The sequence below is a fragment of the Astyanax mexicanus genome, chromosome 20 (assembly GCF_023375975.1).
Source record: "Astyanax mexicanus isolate ESR-SI-001 chromosome 20, AstMex3_surface, whole genome shotgun sequence".
Classification (NCBI taxonomy): domain Eukaryota; kingdom Metazoa; phylum Chordata; class Actinopteri; order Characiformes; family Acestrorhamphidae; genus Astyanax; species Astyanax mexicanus.
This window is the reverse complement of record NC_064427.1, coordinates 17,433,948-17,452,367: the sequence shown is the minus strand read 5'-3', so window position 1 is coordinate 17,452,367 and position 18,420 is coordinate 17,433,948. Positions and strand designations below refer to the sequence as shown.

At 36.1% G+C, this 18,420-nt stretch overlaps 1 protein-coding gene across 2 annotated transcripts in view; it reads left to right on the top strand.

Annotated features, from left to right (window-relative positions):
* The first annotated feature begins 7,459 nt into the window (after positions 1–7,459).
* The window catches only part of lrrtm4l1 (leucine rich repeat transmembrane neuronal 4 like 1), a 130,402-nt gene continuing 119,441 nt past the window's right edge, over positions 7,460–18,420 (top strand). For both annotated transcript variants that reach the window (XR_452761.3, XM_007229908.4), the window contains exon 1: positions 7,460–7,947. Coding sequence is in view for 1 of the 2 variants with exons in the window: in XM_007229908.4 (XP_007229970.2) it covers positions 7,944–7,947 (4 nt within the window). In the remaining variant the exon portion in view is untranslated. The remainder of the gene's footprint in view (positions 7,948–18,420) is intronic.

Here is an 18,420-nt window from a genome sequence, read left to right as displayed (position 1 = left end):
AGTCTAGATGTTTTTGGTGAGGTTGGCTGGATGTTTTTGGTGAGGAAGTCTAGATGTTTTGATGAGGTTGTCTAAATATTTTGGTGAGGTTGTCTAGATGTTTTGGTGAGGTTGGTTGGATATTTTTGGTAAGGTTGTCTAGATGTTTTGTTGACGTTGGCTGGATATTTTGGTGAGGTTGGTTGGATGTTTTTGATGAGGTTGTCTAGATGTTTTGGTAAGGTTGGTTGAATGTTTTTGATGAGGTTGTCTAGATGTTTTGGTGAGGTTGACTAGATGATTCTTAGTGAGAAAGACCAGATGTTTTGATGTTTTTATTTACTGAATAATTCCATATATTTGTCTTCATAGTTTGGAGGAGTTTAGTATTGTGTGACTAACTACTGAATGTAAGGTCTGTCCAAACCTTTAAATGTTCTTTAAATAGTACCATTGGTTTCTGGCATCAAGACTAACATTAGCAGCAGATCCTTTAGAATTTTAGAATTTCCAAACATTTCCCTCGGGAATCAATAAAGTATCTATCTAAGTTTTTGGTTAGTAGAACATTTTTTTTATAATTTATAAATGTTTTATAAAAACATTCTAATAACACTGTGATGCAAACCATTATTACATCACACTTTTTGTTATAGGCTACAACCTTTCTGAACACTTTTTAAAACGTTGCTTTAACGTTCTTTACTCCATCCTTTCCTGAAACACTTTTGGTGACCTGCCTGATGTTCTGGAGATGTTCTGAACCACTTTTTCACGTTATGGGCTCTCTCAAAGTGTCTCAGATTCATTTGCTCCCATATGACTAATTGTTAAATTTGCTGCTTAGTATAAAGATCTATCTTTATAAAAATCTATGTTTTTTACTTTACCCATAAATGGTGGTAATGTTATGGCTGATCTGTGCTGACATTTCTGCCCTTGACTTATGGATTATGTTGAGTGTTTATAAACATGCGTTATGACTCAGCATTTTGAGTCGGACATAAATAAATATTTGTATACATATAACTATATATATATAGTTCCACGGTTCCACTCTCCCACTAATGAAACACTGTATGGCGTTTATCTGAAACCTCTGCATAACCCTGAGATCCAGCAACGCTTCACCACTTTTAATCCAACCGCGCCCGTAATCTGTAATCCAAGACTGACTGAGTAACGCATATAACATATATATATATATATATATATATATATATATATATATATATATATATATACACCATCTAATCCCAAATGTGCTTATACCACTACTCATGCTTAAAAAAATGAAATGCCAGCTGCCAGCCTTCCTCAGCATAAATCTCAATAAAATAGCAGATTAATCAACAGAATCCCCTCCATTTCCCAACTAATTTGACAGAACTTTCATTACAGTAAACTTTTTCTCTGTAAAATTACAGAATTATATTTATTTAATTTCACAAAGAAATCTATAAAAATAGAATATGTGCTTTACCTGTTTTAACAGGTTTAGTTTGCATTTTTAAGGAAACTAACTCTGAACTAAAACTTTTTAAATCATTTTCTGGAAATTTAAGTTTTTTTTAACTGTCAAAAACAGAGAAGTACTGTTGTATTTTGTATTTCTATAACATTGTGACCTCAGATGATGAGATTGGTTGGATGCTTGTAGTGAGGTTTACTAAATGTTAGTTTGAGTTATCTTGACTTGATTTTTGGTGAGGTTGGCTAGATGTTTTGAGGTTAGGTTGATTAGAACTTTTTGGTGAAGTTGAGCAGGTTATTTTGTTAGGTTGGCTGGAGGTTTTGTTAATTTTGACTGAATATTTTGGTGAGGTTGTCTAGATGTTTTGGTAAGGTTGACTGGATGTTTTTGGTGAGGTAGGATAGATGTTTTTTGTAAGTTTGGCTAGATGTTTTGAGGTAAGGTTGACTGGATATTTTGGTGAGGTTGACTAAATGTTTTGTTGAGGTTCATGTGACATTTTGGTGAAGTTGATTTGATATTTTTGGGGAGGTTGACTAGATGTTTTTGGTGAGGTTGGCTGGAGGTTTTGTTAATTTTGACTGGATGTTTTTAAAGGTTGACTGACTATTTTGGTGAAGTTGGCTGGATGATTTTTGTTGAATTTGACTTAATATTTTGGTGAGGTTGGCTGTAAGTGTTAGTGAGTTTGGATAGAGGATTTTTAGCAAGATTGGATGGAGGTTTTTGGTGAGGTTGTCTAGATGATTTTTTAGTACGGTTGGCTGCACATTTTTTTAAGATGGCTGGATGGTTTGGTGAGGTTCACTTGATCTTTTGTGAGATTGGCAAGATGTTTTTGGTGAGGTTGGCTGGATGTTTGAAGGTGATTTTTGCTGGATGGTTTTGGTGAGGTGAGTTGGATGCTAGCTGAATGTTTTGGTGAGGTCGGCTGAATGTTTTTGGTAGGTTTGTAAGGCTGGATGTGTTGGTTGGGTTGATGAAATGATGTTTGGGTAGTTTCAGGTAGAAAATTGCCATCAGAATGGTAAGTAAACTAGGACTACACTTCTTGAATTTTGTAGGTTGTAAATGAACAGTGATAAAATGTAAATGTACAGTTATTTTAACTGTTTTAGACAGTTAATTTTCACACCTTTTAGACTGAAAATAACAATTCTTTACAGATTTTTTACAGAGTATCTGTAACAGTGGGGTAAGCTTTCTGTACCAGGGGCTTATGCTTTCCCACTATAAACACAGAGGACTGGTGTTCAATCCTTTATTGCTTTATTACCCACAAGGCTGTTGGGAATTGTCTGTGGCACATTTAAGAGACAATATAAAACAATTAGAAAATGCATCCGTTACAATGAACACAGAGAACACAGAGAACCTCTTTAATGCCCAGGCTTCTGTTCCTCACACCTACAGCCTAATAGGTCCTCAGTCAGGTTGCATTAGTTTTCCAGTGTAATTACAGGCTTAATAACATGCCTTAGGATGTCATAAGCTCCGGAATAGGAATATAAGGGATTGAAACAGACACATTTAGAAAAATATTAATAAAACTAGGTACAGTATTGTACAGGTAACCTTCACTGTTTTGTCCACATTAATTAAACAGACTGTCGCTGGTTCATTGCAAGGTTCATTTAAGAAAAGTACCAAAGAATTAATTTATTAAACAGACAGCATAGACCTGCTCTCCTCGTTCTGCAGTAAGAGTACCCATGTAGTATAGTTTTTATTCAATATCAGCAATCATGGTACTTTTTTACTTTTGATAAATCCAATATCAATGGTTTTTTACTTTACTTTCTTAATTATACTATGCAATTTTAAGGTGAAAAAATATATATATATATATATACTTCTTTTAACAGCTTTTAGTTGGCTATTTTCTCTGAAATAAATAATAATGTTTTAAAACAGAAAAGTACTGTTCTATTTGGTATTTTTATAATGTTCTGACTGTTAAGGCTTCAGATGATGTTTAGGTGAGGTTGGTTTTATGCTTGTAGTGATGTTTACTTGATGTTAGTTGGAGGTTGACTAGATGATTTTTGGTGAGGTTGGCTGGATGATTTTGGTGAGGTTGGCTGGATGATTTTGGTGAGGTTGGCTGGATGATTTTGGTGAGGTTGGCTGGATGATTTTGGTGAGGTTGGCTGGATGATTTTGGTGCGGTTGAGTTGATATTTTTTGATTAGGTTTACTTGATTTTTCGTGATGTTGGTGAAATGTTTTGGTAAGGTTATTAAGACTGGAAGCATTAGTGAGGTTGGGTGGATATTTTTGGTTAAGTATTTTGATTAGATTTTTGGTGAACTTAGGTAGATGTTTTGAGGTGAGATTGGCTAGATGTTTTTGATGAGTTTGGCTGCATGTTTTCAGTAAAGTTGGCTGGATGTTTTTGGTGAGGTTGGGTTGATATTTTTTGATTAGGTTTACTTGATTTTTGGTGCGGTTGAGTTGATATTTTTGATTTTGAGTTGATACTTTTGCTAGTAGGGTTGGTTTGATACTTTTGGTTAAGTTTACTTGATTTTTGGTAAGGTTGGTTGTATGTTTTGAGGTGAGGTTGGTTGGATGTTTTTGGTGAGTTTGGTAGAATGTTTTTGGTGAGGTTGGTTGGATGTTTATGGTGAGGTTGGTTGGATGTTTTTGGTGAGGTTGGTTGGATGTTTTTGGTGAGTTTGGCTAGATGTTTTTGGTGGAGGGTTGGTTGGATGCTTGTGAGGTTTACTTTATGTTAGTTTGAGGTTGACTAGATGATTTTTGGTAAGGTTGGCTGGATGTTTTGAAGTAAAGTTGGCTGGATGTTTTTGGTGAGGTTGGTTGGCTGTTTTTGGTGAGGTTGGTTGTAATTTTTTTGGTGAGGTTGGCTAGATGTTTATGGTGAGGTTGGTTGGATGTTTTTGGTGAGTTTGGCAGGATGTTTTTGGTGAAGTTGGCCGACTGTTTTAGTAAGGTTGGCTGGATGATTTTAGTGAGGTTGGCTGGATGATTTTGGTCAGGTTGGCTATATGTTCTTTTGGTGAGTTTGGCTGGATGTTTTTGGTGGGGTTGTTTGGATCTTTTAAAGTAAGGTTGGCTGGATGTTTTTGCTAAGGTTGGCTGGATGTTTTGAAGTGAAGTTGGCCGGATGTTTTTGGTGAGGTTGGCTAGATGTTTTTTGGTGAGTTTGGCCGAATGTTTTTGGTGAGGTTGGCTGGATATTTTTGGTGTGGTTGGTTGGATGTTTTTGGTGAAGTTGGCTGAATGTTTTAGTAAGGTTGGCTGGATGATTTTGGTGAGGTTGGCTAGATGTTTTTTGGTGAGTTTGGCTGGATGTTTTTGGTGGGGTTGGCTGGACAATTTTGCTAATATTGGCTGGATGATTTTGGTGAGGTTAGCTGGATTATATTGGTGAGGTTGGGTGGATGTTTTTGGTGAGGTTGGCTGGACGTTTTTGGTAAGGTTGGCTAGATGTTTATGGTGAGGTTGGTTGGATGTTTTTGGTGAGTTTGGCTGGATGTTTTTGGTGAAGTTGGCTGAATGTTTTAGTAAGGTTGGCTGGATGATTTTGGTGAGGTTGGCTAGATGTTTTTTATTGAGGTTGGCTGGATGTTTATAGTGAGGTTGGCTGGATGTTTTTGATAAGGTTGGCTGGATGTTTTTTGGTGAGGTTGGCTGGATGTTTATGATGAGGTTGGCTGGATGTTTATGGTGAGGTTGGCTGGATGTTTTGGTAAGGTTGGCTGGATGTTTATAATGAGGTTGGCTGGATGTTTTTGGTGAGGTTCACTGGATGTTTTTGGTGAGGTTGGTTGGAAGTTTTTGGTGAGGTTGGCTGGATGTTTATGGTGAGGTTGGCTGGATGTTTATGGTGAGGTTGGCTGGATGTTTTTGGTAAGGTTGGTTAGATGTTTTTGCTAAGGTTAACTAGAGGATTTTTGGTGAGATTGGCTTGATATTTTAGTGAGGTTGGCTGTATGTTTTGTTAGTTTTGACTGGATATTTTGGTGAGGTTGGTTGGATGTTTTGATGAGGTTAGCTTAACTGTTTTAAGGTGAGGTAAACTTAATGATAAATTGATAAATCCAATATCAATTGTTTTTTTTACTTCACTTTTTTATCAGTTTTGTCAATATTATACAGTATTTGTGTATACTGTATGATCAGCTGCAAACAAGGCTCTCACCAGGAGGAACACTTCCCTCCATTCTTAAATCCTTACACTGGAGGTTATAGTGTGTTATAGAATATATATAATACCCAGTTAATATTATACTACTGGTCTATAAATGTATATCAATGGTTTAGAATCATTTTTATTTTTATCTGATATGATACAGAGATATACAACTCTCTGATCATTAGGAATGACTTCTGACTTTATATTAACAAAATAATTTATACACTTTTACCCTCCTGTTATGTTCATTTGTCAGAAACAGCAATGGTGTTTCCAGGTCATTTTGAACTGGTGCATGTTTAGTTATCCAAAAGAAACCAAAAAATCCTAATAAACAGTGTGAATAATACATTACTAACTCTATTACTAATTATTGTATCAATATTTAGTGCAAAAGTGTTCCTTACCTCTAACAGGTAATGCTTCAATTAGGATAATTCACTCGTTTTTCCTAAAAAAAAATACATGTTCGAACGTTTTTTCATGTTTCACTACATTATTACTTTTCAAAGATCAACATATAAAACAAAAGTTTTACAAAACATTTCTGAAACATAGCATTGCGATTTTGTTTTAGTTTTGTTTTTGCAGGTGGTTGTTGCAAATATGTGAGATGAACCATTTTCATATTATATGTGGATTGCAGTTTTTAAGTCAAGCAGAAGAAGATTCATACCGAACTATTTTTCCTCGATCTTCGAACTTTAAAACAGGTCAAATTGAATGAATTCTACACAACAATGCTGAACTGTTGCTTTCCAGTATGGCTCTGCTGCAGCACAGGTACAGGTGGGCAGGTGGAGGTGGTACAGTGTAAGCAGGGGGGTGGTGCTTGTGCGCTGAATTGGGCTGGACACTTTCCACTGTGAGTAAAGGGTTCTCCTGCTGGCGCTGAGTAACTACCTTATCGTGGATCAGCAGGAGCTGCAGTCGCGTGCGGTGATTGATGATTGGTGATTGATGGTGTGCCTGTAGTGGCAGCACCCCCTCAAACACACTCTCACTCTCCCTCTCTCCCTTTCTCTTTCTCTCTCTCTGTCTCTCTATCTTTCACTTTCTTAGTATCTCTCTCTCCCATTCTCTCTTCTCTATGTTTCTTTCACTCCCTCTCTAATTCATTCCTATCTCATTATCTCTGTTTATGTCTGTTTCTCTTTAAGTCTCTCTCTTTCTGTTTTAGTCTCTCTCTCATTTCTCATTCTATTTGTATCTCTCTTTCTTAGTCTCTCTATCTCTCTTGTAGTCTCTCTCTCATTTTCTCCCACTCCTAAATCTGTCTCACTGCTTTCTTGCTCTCTCTTTCTCTCTCTCTCTCTCTCTCTCTCTCTCTCCCTCTATCTCTCTTAGCCTCTTTATTTCTCTGTCTCACTCTCTCTTAGTGTCTCTATCTCTCTTTTAGTTTTATCTCCATTACATTTTCTCTTTTTCTCTCTCTCGCTCTCTCTCTTTTTCACTTTTTTAGTCTCTCTCTCCTGCTTTCTTCACCTCTCTGTCTCTTTTAGTCTCTCTCTCTTACATTCACTCTTTCTTATTCTATTTCTATCTCTCTTTACTCTTTTAGTGTCTCACTCTCTCTATCCTATTCTCTCTATTAGCCTCTCTATTAGCCTCTCTACCATTTTTTCTTTTAGTCAATACGTATCTATCTTTCTTTCTCTCTCTCTTTTGCTTTCTTTCTCTCTCCCGTTCTCTCGATTAATCTCATGTCTCTCTCTTTCTCCCGCACGCTTTCTTAGTCTCTTCCTCTTTTAGTCTCTCTGTCATTCCCTCTCTCTTGCTCTCTCTCTCTCTCTCTCTCTCGCACACGCTCGCTCGCTCGCGCACACACACTCACACACCAGCGCGCGCGCAGGAGGAGAGGATGCAGCAGCAGCGAGTCAGCAGCAGCAGCATCAGCGCGCGCTATCAGTTTCAGCAGCAGCAGCATCCTCCTCCGCACGAGACGCTCCAGTATTAATAACACAGTTAATAACGCTAATAATCGCGACGTAAACTTTTTTTCCTCCAGTTTATTTTTTTGCGTATCATTCCTACGCCCCCACCAACCCCCACCCCCTTCCACCTGGATCTCGTGACGGTGGTCGCAATGGTCCACGGGACGCGCGGGACCGGACCGTGCAGCGAGGGGTCAGCAGCGGTTCGGCGGTGGAAGCGCGCGCAACGGGGCGAGCTGCACACGTAAGCGCGAGAAGAAAAACAAGAAGCGCGCAAACAAGAACAGGAACGCGCAGAAACCGTGAAGGAAAACCGCGAAAACCGCGCGAGACCGTCTACAAGCGCGTCCAGCAGCGACCAGCCGGGTCCGCGAGCCTCCGAGCATCTTCAAAGAGGATGGGTGAGTAACCAGCTTTAGCGTGCTGCACGCGCTTATTATAAGTTGGGGAACGCGGAGAATAAAGAAGTGCACGCGCTCAGGAATGGATTGCTCTGGCCGAGGATCGGTGAAAGTGCATGCTTACGGCTTTGCAAGGGACGTGGGTGGAAAATAAGCCATCAGCGCGCGCGGATGCATGGTGCAATCGTTGCATTAGTCTGCTAGTTAGTGTCCCGAAAGATCTGGAAGAAGGACAGCTGCTGTGAAGCTCAGGTGTGGGTGGAAAGGGTTGCCAGGAGAGGAGCATGCGGTTTCTGAACAGAAGGTTATTATTCCAGTGCTAAAGCGGACTGAACTATCTATATATACCCTGCTAGGGGTGGAGCGATTAATCGATATAATCGAGAAAACTGATTATTAAAAAAAATGTTGGTTCCACGTTTCTGTGTTGACAACTCATTGCAAATCATTTGTCAACTGATTACACTCTATGATGGTACATTGATGATTACACTCTATGATGGTAGTTGGCTGATCTATCAATTCCTTGTCCGATTAGTCGATTAATCGATTTTAGCGATTGTTTCCTACTGACAACGTCGATTATAAGAAAAAAAAAAGTTGACTCCACATTTCAGTGTTGACGACTCATTATGAATCGTTTGTCATCTAATGATGGGTAGTTGATGGTAGTTGGCTGATCTATCAATTCCTTGTCCAGTAAATCGATTTTATTGATTGTTTTCTACTGAACTACTCTACATACCGTGCTAAGGCTGCAACAATTAACCAATATAATCGACAAAGTCGGCTATGAAAAAATGAAATGTTGACTCCACCTTTCAGTGTTGACGACTCATTATGAATCATTTATTAACTAATTATTACACTATATGATGGTAGTTGGGTAATCTATCAATTCCTTGTCTGATTAATCAATTAATTGATTTCAGCGATTGTTTCATACTGAACTATTCTATATACCATGCTAGGACTGCAGTGATTAGTCAATGGATAATGATCAAAAATGGCAATTATAATTATCAGTCAGCAATTATTTTTGTTTTTTATATACTACACCAGCTGAACTAATCTCTATTTACCAATAACACACTGACCTTTCTATATAGCACACCATGCTATACTAAACTACCTATATACACCATACCATACTGAACTACTCTATATATGTATATGTATATACTATACCATACTGAACTACTCTATGTATGTATATGCGTATACTATACCATACTGAACTACTCTATATATGTATATGTATACTATACCATACTGAACTACTCTATATATGTATATGTATATACTATACTGAACTACTCTATATATGTATATGTATATACTATACCATACTGAACTATTCTATATATGTATATGTATATACTATACCATACTGAACTACTCTATATATGTATATGTATACTATACCATACTGAACTACTTTGTATATGTATATGTATATACTATACTGAACTACTCTATATATGTATATGTATATACTATACCATACTGAACTATTCTATATATGTATATGTATATACTATACCATACTGAACTGCTCTCTATATATGTATATGTATATACTATACCATACTGAACTGCTCTCTATATATGTATATACTATACCCTACTGACCTTTCTATATAGCACACCATACTATACTAAACTACCTTTATACACCATACTATACTGAACTACTCTATATATGTATATGTATATACTATACCATACTATATGTATATGCATATACTATGCCATACTGAACTACTCTATGTATGTATATGTATACTATACCATACTGAACTACTCTGTATATGTATATACTCTACTGAACTACTCTATATATGTATATGAATATACTAGACCATACTGAACTATTCTATATATGTATATGTATATAATATACCACACTGAACTACTCTATATATGTATATGTATATACTATACCCTACTGACCTTTCTATATAGCATACCATACTATACTGAGCCTCCTATACCTATACATTATCACAATTTTATGTTACCAAAATATATTTTTTTTATGATGTGTCTTCTTACTGCTGTTGTTGACACTTAAAAAGAGATACATTTGAGCATTGCTATATTTGTTGTGTTAATTACTCTGTAGCAGGGTTACACAAATCTGCAGAATAGAATTAGAGATATACTAAATATATATTAAATATACAGAACTATACAGAAACATGAAGGTCCTATAAAAAAGTTACATATATTTATTGAACTCTCAATTAATCACATGATTGTTTGTGTTGGAAAAAAAGAGGAATTTACTTTATTTAATTAATTTAATTTAATTTATTTCTTCATACAGGTACATTTCTTGCTTCCTGAACTTTGTTTTGTGAAAAGTTTTGAAAAGTGAAAGTTTTCTGGGAACAGGTAAAAGTGAGGCACACAGGAAGTGATGTAAGAACTGTAGTTCTTTTTTTTCTGCAAAGCTGAATCTGACCCTGCTAACACTGCTGTTCTGACCAGCCCAGTGGATAGGAGTATTCTATGGATTATTTGATTTGTATGATATTTTTGAGAGCATAAACAAACTTGTTTGGCATCCAGGCGAGGAAACCTTCTCTGATACTGATCCAGCTACTGCTACTTATATTGTATATTTTAAAAAAAATATGGTACTGATAGCATATTTATTTATATTTATTTATTTAATATTTTTTGCATTATGTACATGTCCCTCCTAACACTTCTTTGCCATCGGTGTGTAGTCTTTTCCTCCGGGGCTACCTTACTGTACCTTGATAGATTTTCTGATGTGTAATTGGATTTTTTTTCTTTAAAGCGTCAGTCCGTATTACTTTGTTTCTAAACTGAAAGCAGAAGCATTTCTGAATGGAGAAAAATATAGATAAAATATTGTGTTTAATGGTATCATTGTTCTGGAACGACCCTCCATGCTAAGCCTTATAATATATTGATTCTAAATCTGGGGTCTGTGGTCGCTTTTACCTTTTAGGGAGTTCTTCTTCTGGCCACGTCACGCGTCTTTACGTTCTTACGTCACACGTACAGCCTCTAAAAGAGTATCCGGCACAGTTTTACTGAACGCGAGCGGCTGGTGGAGCAATGGAGACTTCAGAAGGGGAAACTCAGAGCTCAGTAGTTCATTCACTCATAGTAAAACCAAAGAAACGAAGGAGTGAAGTTTCTGACTGAGCTCTCTCTCTCTCTCTCCCCAACTGAACATAACCTGAAATCGGATTCATCCGCTCTGAAAGGAGACCGCATCACACCCACCCAGTTGTTGTAAAACGATTCTTCCGCATGCTTTGTGCAATTACACATTCTCACCAGAGAGGGCCCTAAATCCCCCAAACCCCAAAAAGTTACAGACATCAGCTTTAATAAATACACTTCTAATTTAATTTTGATTGAATATTGTTTAACTATTTAAAACTTTGTTATTTGCGAAAATTATAAAAAATATTATAAATAAATAGGGCATCTCGAATGGTGTTTTCATGAAGTGACCAGAGTGACTTAAACAGTGGTCTAGAGTATTTTCTATATCCGATATACTAAATATATGTAAAATATACAGAACTGAAATTTACTGCTTTATTTAATTTCTTTCTTCATACAAGTATTGAGGTATTGAGAAACCTCATTTCTTGCTGCGTGAACTTTTTGAAAAGTTTTGTGAAAAGTTTGTAAAGTGGAAGTTCTCTGGGAACAGGTAAAAGTAAGGCACACCGGAAGTGATGTAAGAACTGTAGTTTTTCTGCAAAGCTATGTCTGACCAGCCCAGTGGATAGGAGTGTTTTGTGGTTTATTTGATATGTATGATATTTTTGAGCACATAAACCAACTTGTTGGGTACCCACGCAAGGAAAACTTTCCTGATACTGTTACTGTTATTAAATATGAACATTTTTACTTTTAAATTAAAATGTACAGACTTTTTTTTGTTTTGGCAGTTCTGACCAGCTCAGTAGATAACCGTATTTTATGGCTTATAGAGAGGGTTGATAAAGTCAGCATCCTCTGCATCAGGTGCACAGTGGTTACTTGGTAGCTATAGCATCATTTTCTTTTTAACTATAGGAAACAATATACACTCAGAATGAGTTGATTTGAACTAACTTGGAGTTTTTATCGAAAGGCAGATTTTTACAGAATCTGGCAGAGTTTACCTCTAGCCTATATGCTCTCCCACACACAATGCGACGGAGTCGGGAAAGAGTTCATAATCACAGTTCCATGTGATCAACTGGCCTGTCACCGAGGCAGCTAAGCGCCCTGGCAAGCTGCACCCAATTACTGCTCACTGCACTGTTCCAGTCCATCTGTGGCGCTGCCTACCTGCAGAGCTCCGGGCTCTAATCCACTCATCTTTCTGAGGTCCGTGAGGAAGGCTTCACCCCACGGCAGGCCGCTGATGGTCAGTCAGGCTGCCCGTCGGTGGGTCTCCGTCTCCGGCAAACCTTTGGTAATTGCACGCCAGCCGTGCCAATTATTGGCAGGTATGGACCAAGAGCCGGGTCTAAATTTCATGCAAGCTTCTGCAGCCCAAACACTCTCTGCCGCGCTGTCAAAGATAAATATGTGTCAGAGTGAAGCCCGGCTCCCCGGCTGTCACCGCGCTGGCACCGCCGCCCGGTCAATACCACTTTACCCTGGTACAGCAGTCTGGCTGGTGGGGAAATCAGTGGCAGTACAGGATGTCTTCTCCTCATGAGAATGTTTGTCAGGACAAATCTAGGATCCATATTCTATTTTATTCTAGGTTTTACATACGCAGGACAATTCCTTCTACAAGAAGATCTATTGTGTGTAAGGAGGATGCATCCATTTTTTGTCTACATTTATGTAGTATAAAAGTGACAAAACTACAGATTCAAAATATGTAAAATAAACATCAACAATTTATAAATTTATCATCAGTTTGGTCATAAGCATGGATTTACCTCAGCCGTGCTATTCTCATCGTACATTCACCTCAGCAGTGCTGTTCTAATCATACACTTACATCAGCAGTGCTATTCTCATCGTACATTTACCTCAGCAGTGTTATTCTCAGTGCTCTCAAGTTTTAGGGGATGGGGGGGGTTGGTTTCACTCTGGCTGAAACTCCACCCTCTTTGACTAGGTCTGCCTAACAACAGAGCGATCTATATTCTGATTGGATCAACGAGACTACATTATAATATACAGCCGATGGATTGGCAAGCGTGAGAAATACCATGTGTGGTGTGTGAGCATGTGAACTCGCTGAGGTGCGTTTGTCACACGCTCAAAGCTTGAGACTTGAGAACACTGGTTATTCTAGTCATATAATAAGCTAAGCAGGACTATTATAATCATACATTTATTTTAGCAGTGCTATTCTAGCCCTACAGTTACCTCAGCAGTGCTATTCTAGTCACAGCTTTACCTCAGCAGTGTTGATCTTATCATACATTTACCTCAGCAGTGTTATTCTAGGCATATAATAAGCTAAGCAGGACTATTATAATCATACATTTATTTTAGCAGTGCTATTCTAGCCCTACAGTTACCTCAGCAGTGCTATTCTAGTCACAGCTTTACCTCAGCAGTGTTGATCTTATCATACATTTACCTCAGCAGTGTTATTACTAGAATAGCACTGCAGAGGTAAATGTATGATTACAATAGCACTGCTGAAGTAAATGTATGATTAGAAAAGCACAGCTGAGGTAAATGTATGACTACAATAGCTTAGTAGTCATACATTTACCTCAGCTGTGCTTTTCTAATCATACATTTACTTCAGCAGTGCTATCCTAATCATAAATTTACCTTTGCAGTGCTAGTCATAAGTTTACCTCAGCTTTGCTACTGTCATCGTAAATCATTAATTTACCTCAGCAGTGCCATTTTCACCCTAAACTTACCTCAGCAGTGACATTTTTACCCTTAACTTACCTCAGCAGTCTTATATTTAGCATACAACATAAATTTACCTCACCAGTTCAAATTTTATCATATATTTACCTCATCAGTGCTATTCTAGTGATAAGTTTACCTCAGCTTTGCTACTGTCATTGTAATTCAATATTTTACCTCAGCAGTGCCATTTTCACCCTAAACTTACCTCAGCAGTGACATTTTTTTACCCTTAACTTACCTCAGCAGTCTTATCTTTAGCATACAACATAAATCTACCTCTGCCCTAATTACGAATAATTAAAATATTATTTTTCAATTAAAATACCAATATTTTACGCCACATATCGGTACAGTACATCACAATATTGTTATTTTGTCCGATCCCTATTGTTGAATGGGTGACGATTGCCTGGCTCAACCTCCTTTAATTGGTCTGAAAATCTGAAACATCAAACCAAACCATGGTTCAGTTGATCTGGGCTGAGAGCTGCAGTTTTGTTCAGGCCGATTTTGGTCCAGACCAAACAGATTGGGTCTGAAAGAACTGTTGAAACTGCAGCATTTAGTTCTTGACCCTCTGAAGACACTGATTAGCCGAATCAGATTAGGGTTTGGACCAGACCGCTGGAGAGTTTCTCCTGGAGCGAGGCTGGAGATCCGGAAGCTGATTTAGAGTAATTAGGTGCTGTCTCCTTCTCTGAATCCTCCTGGTGAAGTGACAGCCTTAGGAAGCCGGAGTTACACTATCACTGAATACTCCATTCATTACCGCTAGGAAAAAAAACCTTTATTCTTCCTTTTTCTTCTGTTTAAACTTCTGTGGAAGTGGACATTAAAGTGTCCAGCTTCAGTGAAGTCATTTTAATTGGAGGAGAACAACCAGTGACTGAAACGGAAACTCTAGCACTGGTTTAAGTAATCGGCAAACTCTTGAGGTTTGGGCCTCAGTAGGGAGCTGGGAACAATGTAACACATTTAGCATCAGATTCATAGAGAGGGATTAACCCTTAGAACCCTACGGACGGATTTTCCGTCCAAAATCGCACTCTAAGTTTTCTCAGCTTTCTCAGAAAATGTATGAAACTACCTGCTTTACTCAAACTAAAACTAGGTATGGTGTGCGCACTACTTTATATAGTTTTTAATAATTTTACTTCCATATTTTTACCAAGTAGTTATTTTGCACTAAACATTTTTTTTATTTAGACTAAAAGTTTACATTTTTGTATCTAGTTTACTTTGTGTGTCCTGATTAAAATACTGAAAGGTATAGGCTGCTCTGAGTGTCAGGTTTTTAGTATCTACATGTATCCTAGAGGTGTGATTATCAAGAAAAATAACTCCGCCCGATGCTGTTTCTCCATGTATTTTATCAAAGTAATAATTAATAACCATGTAATGAACTCAAATCATCAATATCCTTATGCTTTCAACTCATAAACACTCTAGTCTAACCATTTTTGAAAATATATCTTAGGTATGAATATATTTAAAGTCTATACATTCAAAAATCAGTAAAAAAAAAAAAGGCGCTTGGTAAAATTTCGACCAAAACATGATCAGTTCCAGGAAAATATAACAATTCTGCTTCCTTTTACATTTTAAATGATGTAAAAGAGATCAGGGCATGTGTCTGTCTGATATAATTACTGTGTTATAAGACCTGAAAGAGGAACAAAAACGGAGAAAAAACACACCAAAACAGCCTAGAGTTTAAAGGGATAAACCCCATAGTGTTTCTTGCATTAGTAGAGTATAATAAGAAATAATAAGTCTATTGGGAAAAAATGTATTAAGCAATTAAAATGAGACTCTAGTTTCCTTTTGGGCTCCTCTATCCTGGATACAAGCTGATATTAAGACAGTTTGTTCATTATATTTACCATTAACACAGATGTTGACCACAGCTGGGCCTGTAGATCCTGCTCAACCTACACTCATAGGTTGGAGATAAAACACATACTTCTGGGCAGTGTATATTTTTTGCACCCTCACAATACCAAAGACACACCGACACACATTAAAAACCATAATATTATTTATTCTTAGCTTTTATTTCTTGTTTTAGTTCTTCCTTTTTAATATTTTAATTGTTATTATTTATTATTTTAATTAATTTATGATTATTATTATTATTATTATTATTATTATTATTATTATCTTAGCTATTTATTCTTAGCTTTTATTTCTTGTTTTAGTTCTTCTTTATTTCATTTTTATTTCTTCATTATTTAATTTGTTATGTTTTTTATTGTTTTTAAATTATTTTAATTTATTATTATTATTATTATTATTATTATGTATTCTTAGCTATTTAATTAGCTATTTATTCTTAGCTTTTATTTCTTGTTTTAGTTCTTCTTTAATTCTTTATTTATTTTTTGTGTCTTTATTATTGCATTTTTTAAATGTTGTTTTATTGCTTTTTAATTTATTTTAATTCCTTTATTTTATGATTATTATTATTATTATTATTAATTAATTATTCGTTTATTTATTTATTTATTTTATCCATGTGTTTGAAGTATTTGTATTCTTATTGTTCAATGCAAAAAAAAATTAGCTTAATTTTACAATTTTTTGTATTAATCTTATCATCTTTTGATCTTAAGTTCTTAATTAAAACAAGTTTTATTATTATTATTATTATTATTATTATTATTATTGTTATTATTATTATTATTTTTATTATTATTACTATTCTTATTATTATCTATTTTTTTTTTTTTTAGATTTTATTTTCTGTTATTTTATTTTCTTTATCATGTCAATCTCTGGTTTTGTACCTCGGCTACACTGAAAATGAGGGTTGCCCTCAATGTAATTTCAGGTTAAATCAAAAGTTGATTGATTGATTGATAAATCCAGCTGTAAGACACACACTAAAACTATATATTCACTAAAATAAGGCCCATACTGTAATTGCATGCAGGTTTATGCAATATGAGCAATTCGAGGAAACGTTAATAAGATTTGTGACTTAATGTTGAGGTACTGAAACTGCCAATAACTAGAATAATCATTTTCACTGCATCCCTGCATGGATATCTCTACCTAACTCACATCATTTCCTCTTAATAGAAAGAGACACATTAGATGTTGCATCATTTTCAGGGAAGTGCATTTTGCTCACTGTCTAAAATAAGAAAATATTCATTAATACAGATTTAAACAGCATGACTTCACTCTGCACTCGGCAGGTCTGCCTGATAAGCAGACAGACTGAAATGGAAAGTAATGCGCAGCCAATTAAAAATTTAGTTCTGGGCTTTTTAGAAAATTGCATATTTGGTTGATTTGAAATGAAATTAATTGGAAATCGCTCCATGGTTAAAAGGAAACTAATAGAACAGATTTTGGAGTTGTTAAGTGAGCAGGGCGGAGAGTAGAGCTCTCTTCTTAAAAATTCAGATCCAGACCAGCTTTTGGGTGGTTTAAGATGGTCTTTGATGGTCAAGGTGTTTAAAAAGTTGGTCATTCAGGTAAAACAAGCCCTGTATAGGTAATATATCTGATTACATTGATTAATCCCACTGTTACCTTTTAATTTACTAACATCTAAACTACAGCTCTGGAAAAAATGAAGAGGGCCCTTCAGTTACTGAATCAGTTTATCTGATTTTGCTATTTATAGGTTTATGTTTGAGTAAAACGAATGTTCATTCTATAAACTACGAGCAATATTTCTCCCAAATTCCGAATAAAAATATTGTTATTTAGAGCATTTATTTGCAGAAAATGTAAAATGGCTGAAATAACAAAAAAGATGCAGAGCTTTCAGACCTCAAATAATACAAAGAATTTCAAATTCATAAAGTTTTAAGAGTTCCGAAATCAATATTTGGTGCAATAACCCTGGTTTTTAATCACAGTTTTCATGCATCGTGGCATCATGTTCTCCTCCACCAGTCTTACACACTGCTTTTGGATAACTTTATGCTGCTTTACTCCTGGTGCAAAAATTCAAGCAGTTCAGTTTGGTTTGATGGCTTGTGATCATCCATCTTCCTCTTGATTATATTCCAGAGGTTTTCAATTAGTTAAAATCAAAGAAAGAAAGTTTATGTCAAATGCTATATTTGTATGTTGACTCCTTAATTACCATTTTAAAAAAATCTACACCACCACCCACCCACCTTATACAACCAGAATACCTGTTATGCGACTATAAAGACATATGCACATCACCATAGAATCGAATTGATTTAAATAAAATTTAAAATAGAGATCTTATTGGAAGTTTAATAACTTTATATTACTTTTAAGTACATATTTTAATATTATTAAAACCATATCCTTATGCTAAATGTTACATTTGACCCGTTGTCCCAATTCAAAGAAACCAAAAAATAAACACAAAACTAGAAGGACAAACAAGCAGGCAACATCTTAGGAACAAGAAATGAGAAACAAAACTAGCAACCATGAAGATGAAGATGTACAAGAACCAACAAAGAAAACAGGAAATGCAGGGCTATAATTACACACAAAAGGTAACAGGGAACACCTGGGGGAAGGTGACGAGGGGCGGAGCTACAGATGAAACACAGGTGAAGGCACTAGATGGTGGCTGAGACATGGAAGAACACACAGCAG